The sequence below is a fragment of the Fonticula alba genome (genome assembly GCF_000388065.1).
Source record: "Fonticula alba strain ATCC 38817 unplaced genomic scaffold supercont2.4, whole genome shotgun sequence".
NCBI lineage: Eukaryota > Rotosphaerida > Fonticulaceae > Fonticula > Fonticula alba.
In genome coordinates, this window is record NW_009242974.1 from 2,830,574 (window position 1) to 2,840,586 (window position 10,013).

A 10,013-nucleotide genomic window follows, 5' to 3' on the forward strand; every position below is an offset into this window, starting at 1 on the left:
CCCCCCCCCTCGCCTCAGCCATGTCCCTCGCCACGATCCCTCAGATCTCGGCCGAATGGACACAGGTATGTCCCTGCCCTCGCCCCTCCGCCCCCGTGTGATCCCCCTTCCCTCGCGCGCCGTCCCCTCGGCACGCTTTGGCCCCCAGCCTGTCTCACCTCCTGCCGGTGCATGTGACACCCCCCGCCACAGGTCCTCCTCGGCGAGGCGGCCTCCGTCCTGTCGGCCCTGCGCACCGCGATGGCCACACACCGGGACTACGGGACTCTGCATGTCCTGTCCCAGCGTCTGGAAGCCCTGAAGGCCGATGTGGAGCTCCACCGGGATTATGACTTCATGGCGCAGCGGGTGTGTGTTAACCACTGCCGGGTGTGCTCGCCGGCCGGGGGGCCCCCCTGGCCGGGGCAACCCGGCGGCCTGCCCAGCTGGCCGGTGTGCCTGAATGGCCCGCTGACAACGCTGCTGGAGCCGTTCCTCTGTTGTCTGGAACGTGGCCAGGCGCCGGCCGGTGTGGCAGTGTCGGTTCTCGGCAGCCTGGAGCGTCTGCTGACGGCCGGGCTCCTGCGCGCCGGGCCGACCCCCTTCTTCTGCCTGGCCAGCAGCCAGGCCCCCTTCGCCCTGCTGCACCAGCGCATGCAGCAATCGTCCGCCCTGCTGGCCGTGTGTGGCATCCTCTCCCGCCATACCCTGGACTCGGAGGATTTCCTGGCCAGCGAGGCGGTCCTCCTGCACATCACCCAGGTCCTGCGCGCGGTGTGCGCCGTGTCGGAGCAAACCCTGACCGAGGCATCCGCCGGGCTGGACACCTACCTGCAGCTTCTACATGGGCATTGGGCCTTCGGGGCGGCGCATGTTCCCCTGCCGGCCGATGTGGGTTGCCTCACGGACGCCGGGCTTTCCCAGGCACTGGTCATTTGCCTGTCCATTGTGACCCACCTGCGTCTGAGTGAATTCGTGCGCCAATCGGCCGAGAGTACCTTGCATGCATTGGTCCGGCACATGGGCCGCCGGTTGCGCTTCTTCGTGCTGGTGTCCTCGCGCGTGGGGAACCCCTGCAGCCAGGCCATCCTCAAGGACCCCGCCGCGAGTGGGGCCTCCCCTTCGGGCCGGCCGGCCCCCATGGCCGGCTCGTGCGCCTGCCCGGATGACTATCACTTTGATGAGGTGCTCCTGGCCACGCAAATGGATCGGGCCTTTCACTTTGGCGGTGCCGGGCCCTCGGGCCCGGTGACCATTGTCCCCTCGGAGCCCACCCTGCCGGTGGCCACGGCCGGGGCCGATGCCGGCGGCGGGCTGGCCGCCATGCCGGGCTGCGCCGGCGGCACCCCGGCCCCGGAGTCTCGCGCGGCCGTTCGCTCGTCGTACCAAACCCGCGATGGGGTCACCCCGCGCGATGGCATCGTTCACACCTCCTCCATGGCCTTCGACTTCTATGAGCGCCCGGTGTCCACCTGGTTTGCGGACCTCTTTGACCGGCTGCTGGAAGGCGAGGCCGGGGCCCGGGCCATTGCCGAGCGTGTCCGGCCCCAGGCCCGGCCTCCGGGGCTCTTTTGCGGGTCACTGGCCGCCGTGTTTGTGCTGCTGCGCTATTGCGAGGCCTTCATCAACCCGGCGGAGCTCCACAGCACCGACACCCTGCGCCTGCTGGGGCTGAACATGCTGTGTGCCCTGTTCGAGGCCGGGGCCGATGCCCTGGGGCAGCTTCGCCTGCTGGCACATGCGCGCCTGCCGCAGGTGATGAAGCACCTGTTTGGCCTGCTCGGGGCCGCCGGGGTCGGGGGTCTCGGCGGTGCTGGCCCCGGGGGCGGCGGCGTCCTCGGCGTGGCCGGCGGGCTGGGCGGAGCCGGCCCCGGCCCGAGCCCAAGCGGGCCCAAGTCCGACCGGGCGGCCGTGCTGCTGGCCATGGCATCGCGCTGCTTGCAGCTCCTTTTCCATGCGAATCCCCGCCGGCTGCGGACATATCGCATCTTCTTCCTGAAGAGTGCGGCCCGGCGCTTCCGCGATCCCGACTGCCCGGGCGATGTGAAGTTGGCCTTCTTGGAGCTTCTGCGCGCCCTGCTGGTGGACATTCCCTTCCAGGCGGCCTCCGACCCGCGGGATACCATCCTTCGCCCGATGTACCCGGAACAGGCGCTCTTTGTCAATGTCGACTGTGTCCTGGGGCTGGAGAATGTCTTCACCACCTGTGTGCGTCGGCCGTCGCCGGGCATCTCCCCTTGGCCATGTCCTTCTTTCCTTTGCCTACCCCCCTCCCCCCCCCCCCCCCCTCTCGCTCTCCTCCCCGCGCGCGCGCACACACACACACACACACACACACACGTCTCCCTCTCTCTGCCTCCCTTCGCCCTGACACGTGTGCCCTGGGCCGCATGGTGCTTCTAGCTGCAAGCGGTCAGTGAGTTTGCCTCGCCACCGGCCGGGCCCGGGGTCGGGCGGCCGGAGGACCGCTTGAAGCTCCAACTGGTGGCCGAGAGCATCATCCAGCTGCTACTCCGGCGTTTGGTCTTCCGGTCGCGCTCGCGCGCCGGAACCGGCGCCATCGCCACCAGCGCGGTCGATGTGGCTGCCTACAATCGCGATCTCTTTGATCCGCTCACCCATGCGGCCGGGCTGGCCCACTTCGCCACATTCGATCCCACCTCGAGGGCCGACCCTGCTGGTGGTCCGGCACGCAGCCCGGACGGCCAAATGGTGGAGTATCTGCTTGTCCATGCGCGCGTGCAGAAACTTTGGCTCCTCCATGCGGCTGGCATCTTCCATGAGAGTACACACAAGAATGCCCTGCAGCGGCTGCATGAGCGCGGGGTCATCTCTTCGGTCGACGATCACCAGGAGGTCGCTCGGTGTGTGGCCGTGCTCCCTCGCATGTTCCCTTCGCCGGGCTTGGCCCCTCTGCCCGGCTCCTGGCCTCGGCTCCTCGCCGGCCCTTGGCCCTCCCTTCCCCCGCTGAAACGTCACCTGACCCTCCTTTCCTTGCCCTCTCTCTCCTCCCCCCCCCCCTCCCGGCTATTTTCCCTCGCGCCCACCATGCCAGGCTCCTCCACTTGATGGGCTTCGCCCTCGACAAGAAGCACCTGGGGGCCTTTCTCCGGCATGGCGATAACCAGCCGATCCTGAAGGCCTTCCTCGAGCAGATCGACTTCGCCAACTTGCGCCTGGACCATGCCTTGCGGTGCGTGTGCTGCTGGCCGTCTCTCTCTCTCACACACTCGCTTTCTCTCTCTCTCTCTCTCGCATGAAGCACACCTTGCCTTGTTCTCCGCCGGGATTTGGCCCTTTCCTGGGCCATCGACCACCGGACACATGTGCCCTCCCTTGTGGGTATTTATCTCCACGCCCCTTCCCTGGCGTTGACTCTCCGCCCCTCGGCTTGGTTCTCCTCTCGCCTGGCCTCTCCTCCGGCAGCCGGACGGTCGAGTACTTCCACATTTTCGGCGAAACCCAAGTCATCGACCGTGTGCTACAGACCCTCTCCCAGGTGTATCTGTCGCAGCAGGAGCCGATCCCCGGGACTTCGGACGCCGCCACGGCCCAGGGGGTCACGGTGCATGTGGATGGGGCGTATATCTTGCTCTTCTCCATCATGATGCTGAATACCGATCAGCACCGTCCAGACCTGAAGCAGCGCATGACCGTCGAGGCGTTCCTGTCGAACAACCGAGGCATCAACAATGGCGAGGACTTCCCGAAGGAGTTCCTGACCCAGATCTACCACGACATCAAGAAGTGCGTGCCCCCGGCCGGCGGGCCCCATGGATCACGGCCCGGGGAGGAGCCCGTTCTTCCCATGCACTTCCCCCCCCCCCTTGCTGACATGTGGTCCATTCCCTCGACTGCGTGCCCGCCGGACGCGGAATGCCCTTCCCCCCCCCCCGGCACAGCGATGAGATCAAGTACCCCGAGCATTGGGACAACTCGCTGACCGACGACCTGAACTGGGGCCTGGCCACGCGGGCTCCGGCCTCGGAGGACATCCTGCGCTTTGTGGATGCGGACGATTTGTCGCTCTTGTGCGATGCCAACCTGCTGATGGCCATCGGCCCGGCCCTGGTCGACTCGCTGGCGGCCATTGTCCACCGGCTGGGGAGCTCCCGAGCCGGGGCCGGGATCTTTGACCACCCGGCGCTGCGGGCCAGCACACGGAAGAACCTCGGCGCCGGGAGTGCACACGGTGGGGCCGGGCCCGCCGGCTCCGGCACCTCGGTGCCCGTTGGCTTCCACCACAACCATCACCTGACCCCGGGGCCGACATTTGTCCAGGCCGGGTCGTCCCGACTGCCGCCCGATGAGCCGGCCTTTTGGGATGCCTGCTACCAGGGGTACCTGTCCGCCCAGCCGGGGCTGGATGAGCCGGCTGCCGGGCCCTCCGGCCCCGAGCTGGACGAAGACAACTGGCAGGATCCCGCCAGTGATGAGGATGCGGCAGCCATGGCGGCCGATCCGACGACCGCCATGGCCACCACCGCCGGCGCCAAGAGCACCACGGTGGCTTCGGCCTCGCCAAGCATTTCGGCCACATCGCCCAGCGCACCGGAGGCCCTGTCCCCGGTGGCCCGGGTGCTCAAACTGCTGGAAGACCTGTCGGACATTGCGGCCGAATTTGAGAATACCTTCCTCTTCAGTCGCGTCGTACGTGCTGCCGCCCCTGCTGGCTTCCTCCGACCTGCTGGCCCTTTCGCGCCATGCGCCCTTGGCCGCGCCCGGGCCCGCATCGACCATGGTCCACCTTTGCCCCGGTGCTGACTCTGACCCTCGCCGCCATGGCCGACCGATAGATCAACCACTTGGCCATCTTCTCCAGTCTGCTGCCCCTTTCGGTGAGCTACCTCCCTCCGCCGGAGGCTCCCTCGCCCCCGAAGGACGTGGTCTTGGTCTCCCTGTCACAGCCACTGGAGCCCATCAGCCAAGTGATGCCGCCCCTGAGCCAAGTCAATGATGAGGACCTGCTTGGGTGGCTTCGTGACCGGGGGGCCAATCGGGAAAGGCGGCTGGCTCGCTTTGGGGCAGCCTCGGACGGCATCTGCCGGATGTCTGCCTGGCTTTTGTTCTCGCAGATCCGCAAAGTGCGTGGAATCACCAAGGCCAGGAGCTCCTGGTCGCTGTCTCTTTCTCGGCTGCCTACTCTCGGCCTCCGGCATCGCTCCCCTCCGGCATCTGACCTGCATGTTGCTCACATCTTTTTTTCCTTTCCTTTTCTTTTCGGCTACCTCCCTTCCTCCCTCTCTCTCTCCCCCGGACATTCCTCGCACATCAGCATCCCTCAATTGCCATTCGCGACCTGAGCTCCTTCACCCTGGCGCTGGTGTGCATGCAGTCGCTGTACTCGCCACTGCGTGCCCTGCCACCGGGACTCCAGGCCACCAAGGACATCTACCGGCTGACATTCAACCTGCCAGCCGTGTCCACCTATGAGGCGACCATCTGCCAGCGTGTGAGTGCATGGCAGACGCTGGTCAGCCAGCGGAATGCCTCGCGCGCGCCATCCAGCGGGGAGTTCCTGTGGAGCGCATTGTCCTTCTTCTATTCGTCCGACACGCCGAAGGCCAGCTCGCCGGCCGGGTCGCGCGGGACCAGCCTCTCCGGGGACCCGGACGCGGCGGCCGACGCATCCGCGGCTGCCGGCGCCGCAGCCGGCAATGCCGCCACATATGCCCTGTATCCGGCCCTGCCAGCCTCCGCTGGCAATGATCGGACTCTGTCTGAGGATGCCAATGGCCAGCTTGAGGGTGCGGCTGCTGACAAGACGCGCCGGATCGTGGCCACTTGGGACTTGGGCGGGCTGCTGAGCCAACTGTCACAGACGCTGGTGTCGGCTCTGCGTGGCTCGGGCCACCGGAGCTCCCTGGATTTGGACGATTTGTTGGCGGTCCTTCGGGCTTTGTGTGCCGCGGTCCGGGGGCGCCTTTCCCCCTGTGGGGTGTTGACTCCGGCGCGCAAGCTGGCCGCTGGCCCGGGCGCCGGGAAGAAGTCCTCCATGGGACGGTCGCAGTCGCGCTCGCGCGCTTCTTCCGGGTATCTCCCGCGATTGGCCGGGGAGACGGTCCCCGGAGGCAGTGGCCCCAGTTCGGATGCCAGCTCCGCGTCGTCCTCCTCGCTGGCTCTTTCCGGGGCCGAAACATTGCCGGATTTGCCGCCCTCCCAGCAGTCGACCGCCAGGCCGGGATCTCCCCGTCCGGAGCTGCAAGTGGTGGTGAGCGATGTGCCACCGGCAACGGGCGCCGACAGCCCTCCGGCGGGGGGGGCCCCTGCCCCGCCGGAGATGCTGGCCCTGCCAATGGCATCGATCGAGACGGTCGAAGTGTCCACTTCCGCCGAGCCGGCGGCATCGCCCGGGGCCGCTTCGCCGACCGGCGCCGGGAGCTCGTCCACTGCGTCGTCATCCTGCTCTTCGCTGGCGGCGACAAAGGCCCTGGCATCGGGTCCCGCCCCGGGGGCCGGCCTGTCCCCGGCACATGACGATTTTGCTCCCTTTGTGTCGCCCTTTGACTTGGACTTGATCCCGGAGGGTGGCGCGGCGCTGGTTGACGGTGAGCCGGGTGCCCCGGCGGCCGCCTCGGCCAAGGTCCCGGCATTGGACTTTGTGCTGGTGCAGCAATCCTTCGATGAGCCTGCCGCAGCCTTCTTCCTGGAGCAAGTGTATCACCTTGTGTCGGCGACGGCCGCCCTGCCGGACCCGAGCACCCCCGGCCAGCCGCTGATCTTCCGCACGTGGCCCGTGGTGCAGCAGCTCTTTGTGGATGTCCTCTCAAGCGGCACGCCCGACGGGCAGCCTGACGCCGATGCCGATGCCGCCCTGGAGTGGCCGGCCGGTTTGGTGGATCGTGTTCTCTTCTGCTATAGTGTCCTTCTGGAGGAGTGTCTGCTGCCATTGGCCGCGGCCCACCGGCCGCACTTGGCCCCGGCGTCGGTGCGTGTGTCGGGTGTTTTGCTTTTGTCTCTGGCTCTTCTTCTCCCCTGTCGCGTCCCTTCGCCTGCCTGCCTGACGGGGAGCCAACAACCACTGACACCGGTCTGCGCATCGGCCTTCCCGCCAGTTCGCCACCTTCCTCGAGGCCCTGCGCGCTCGTGGCATCGCCCAACGATTCAAGCCCCTGGTGGCGGCCAGCCTGCATCGGCTGCTTTCCCGGCATCGTGACGTGCTCCTTCGGCCGACCGATTCTGCGACCCCGGCGGCCGGCCTGGCACCCTGTCCAAATATCCGCCTTCCGCTGTTGGAACTGCTCCAGGCGGTGTGCGATGACCCGCTGGCGGCCAGTCACATTTTGGCCCTGCTGGAGGAGACGCTGTCCAGCCAGGCCACGAGCGCCGGGTTCTTCGACCCGACAGCCGGCCCGCCGGTTTCCGATCGCCATGCCTTCCATTATGGGAATGTGCCTGATACCCTGAGCATGACCATCGGCCTGCTGCTTGGGATATCGCTGGGAAGTTTGCCCATGGCTGGGACCAGCTCCGGGAGCACCACTCTCCCTGCCATGCCGCCTGGGACACTGGACATCCAGCCCCCCGGGTTGGGCGAGCGCTTCGCCACGCCGGCTCGGCGGTCGATGGTTGCGCTGGCCCTGCTGAGCCAGGTTCATGACCGTCTATCGACGATCGGTGCGTGGGCGTTTCCTGCTGGACCTGCCTCTCTGCCATACCCTCCTGCTGGGCCTTCCCCCCCCCCCCATATGGCCCTCTCCGCTGCTCCGGTCTTGCATGCATGCACCCACCCACACACACACACACACACACACAGCCCCCTCTTCCCCAAATCTATCTCACCCTGACTCTCCTCTCGCCCGGTCGTTGCCGCACATGCGCCCGTGCTTCCACACATGCAGCCCCTTTGGCTCTTGGATTTGATGAAATCTTCCGCCGGTACCAGTTGCCAATCCTGTCGGGCCTGTCGCTGAATTCCTTCCAGACCGATTGCTTGGTTCGGCGCGAGGCCGTCACGCACCTGGAGAGCTGCGTCCTGTCCAAGAGCAGCGTCCAGCCGTCTCTGTCCTGGCGGCCAAGCTCTCCGGATCCGAGCGACGAGCCGCCTGCCGCGAGCCAGCCCACCCGGGCGCCCCTCTCGTCGGATGTCTATTCGGCTTGCCTCAATAAGCTTCTTTTCCCGCTGGTCGACGGGCTGGCTCTCTCCTCGCCGGACGCCTTCATCGATGCCGCTTGCTCCTTTGCTCGGACGCCGGCCGGTCCACTGAAGGCCGCCTGGCGGGCAACCGCCCGGTCGGATGGCGATCAGCTCGGCGAGCAGCGTGTTCGTCTGACCAAAATCCTGGAAACCTTCTTCCTCAAGTACCTGGCCATCCTCTCCTGGCGGCCGGACTTCCCGGACCTGTGGCAGGCGGTTCTCCGGCGCTTTTCGGCGTATGTTCAGCAGCCGGGAGCCCACTTGGCCCTTGGATCCATGGCCCCCGGGGCCGGTGGCGGCCCATCCGGATCCGCTGCGAATGACCACCTCCTGGACAAGGTCCCGGAATCGGTCAAGAACATGATCTTGGTCATGAATGCCCTCGGGGTGTTGGTCCCGCCGAGCCCGGTCCCCGGGCATGACGCCGCCGTCCTGGCGCAGCTCCAGCATCCGGCATCCGATGGCGGCCCCGGGACCGGGACCTCGGCGGCCCCGGGGCAGCATCCTTGCCCGCGGCCGGACGTCTGGCACGCCACCTGGGAGGTGATTGCCCGGGCCTTCCCCCGGCTGATGGACAGCCTCGGACCCCTTTGGTCACAGGCAGAGGCAGCGACGGCGGCGGCGACGGCGACGGCGACGACAATGACGGCAACGATGACGGCCGCCCGTCCCACCTCGCCTGCCCCTCTCGCTGCCAACGGTGCCTCGATGGAGGCTCCCTCTGGCTCGGGACATGCGCCAGTTGCCGCCATGGCTCCTGCGCAACCCCCCGTGGCTGCTCCTCCCTCCGCGGAGGTTGCCTCGAATCCCGGGCAGACCCTTGTGAGCGCCGGGCATGTCGCCCGTGTGTCGGCGGATGGACCTCTTGAACAACAGCCGCAGCTGCCGCAGCAACCGCCGCAGCTGCAACAGCAGCAACCACATCTGACCAATGCTCCCCATCTGAGCCCAAAGGCCGACATCTCCCAGTCAGCCGATCTGCTGGTGGCCCCTCCGCCCTCCGGACCTCCGGCTGCAGGCCCACCCCCCGGCATGATGGTCGCTTTGCCCTCCAACGCGGCCATCAACATGGCTCAGGCCCCGGGAATGATGCCTGCCCCGGCTGCTGATGCGACGGCTGGTCCGCAGCTGCTGCCGATGTCAGCCCCGACGATGGTGGCCCCCCCGCCGCCTGTGTCGGCTCATGCTCCGGCGCCCGTGGCATTCATGCCGCCGGTGCCTGGCAATGTGGCCCCGAATGGTGTCTACTTTCCGATCCCCATGATGCCGCCAAACTCCTCGCCCTACCCCCTGCCGGTGGGTGTCCCTCAGTTTGTCCCGTACCTCGCGCCAGCTCAACCGGCTCAGCACCCGCAGCAGCTCCCCCATGCAGCCGGCGTGAATTCGATGGTTGCCCCCCCGCCGTTGCCCCAAGCGATGCTCGGCTCCACCGGACAACTTCCTGTTCCTCCTCCTCCTCCTCCCCCTGCCTCCCAAGGCCAATGAACACAACTCCCGGCTGGAGGATAGGCAAGCTCTTTCCTCGATGCCGATTTACACGCCCACCCAACTACAATACACAGCACACTCACACATGCCGCGTCACACACCCACTGCGAGGCCCGGGGCCATGTCCCCGGCGCGGGAAGCCAACAATACTTGCGCGCCCACCCTCTCCTCACCCCCAGAACCAAGGTCAACATCAAATGTTCACCCGAATATCTGGCAGCCAATTATGTCTGACAATAGCTCTTGATCTCGAAGTGAACCTCAAATTTATTTTAGGAGAGCGTGTCACGTGAATGGGTTCTCAGCCGATCCATGGTCGATCGCTCTTTGGCGATGGACTTCCTGCTCTCTTTGTTTTTTTTCTTTCATTCCCTCCTGTACACTGAGTCCAAACGGAGGGAGTACTACC

The 10,013-nt window shown here is 66.7% G+C and overlaps 1 protein-coding gene across 1 annotated transcript; it reads left to right on the plus strand.

Annotated features, from left to right (window-relative positions):
• Position 1: 1 nt before the first annotated feature.
• On the plus strand, positions 2–9,601 carry H696_03178 (hypothetical protein; the record flags this gene model as incomplete). Its single annotated transcript, XM_009497062.1, has 10 exons — positions 2–65; positions 193–2,187; positions 2,383–2,843; positions 3,035–3,172; positions 3,406–3,726; positions 3,882–4,629; positions 4,776–5,063; positions 5,255–6,907; positions 7,035–7,596; positions 7,821–9,601. The coding sequence occupies exons 1-10, from the start codon at positions 21–23 to the stop codon at positions 9,599–9,601; spliced, it is 7,992 nt and encodes a 2,663-aa protein (XP_009495337.1). The 5' UTR covers positions 2–20.
• Positions 9,602–10,013: the final 412 nt, after the last annotated feature.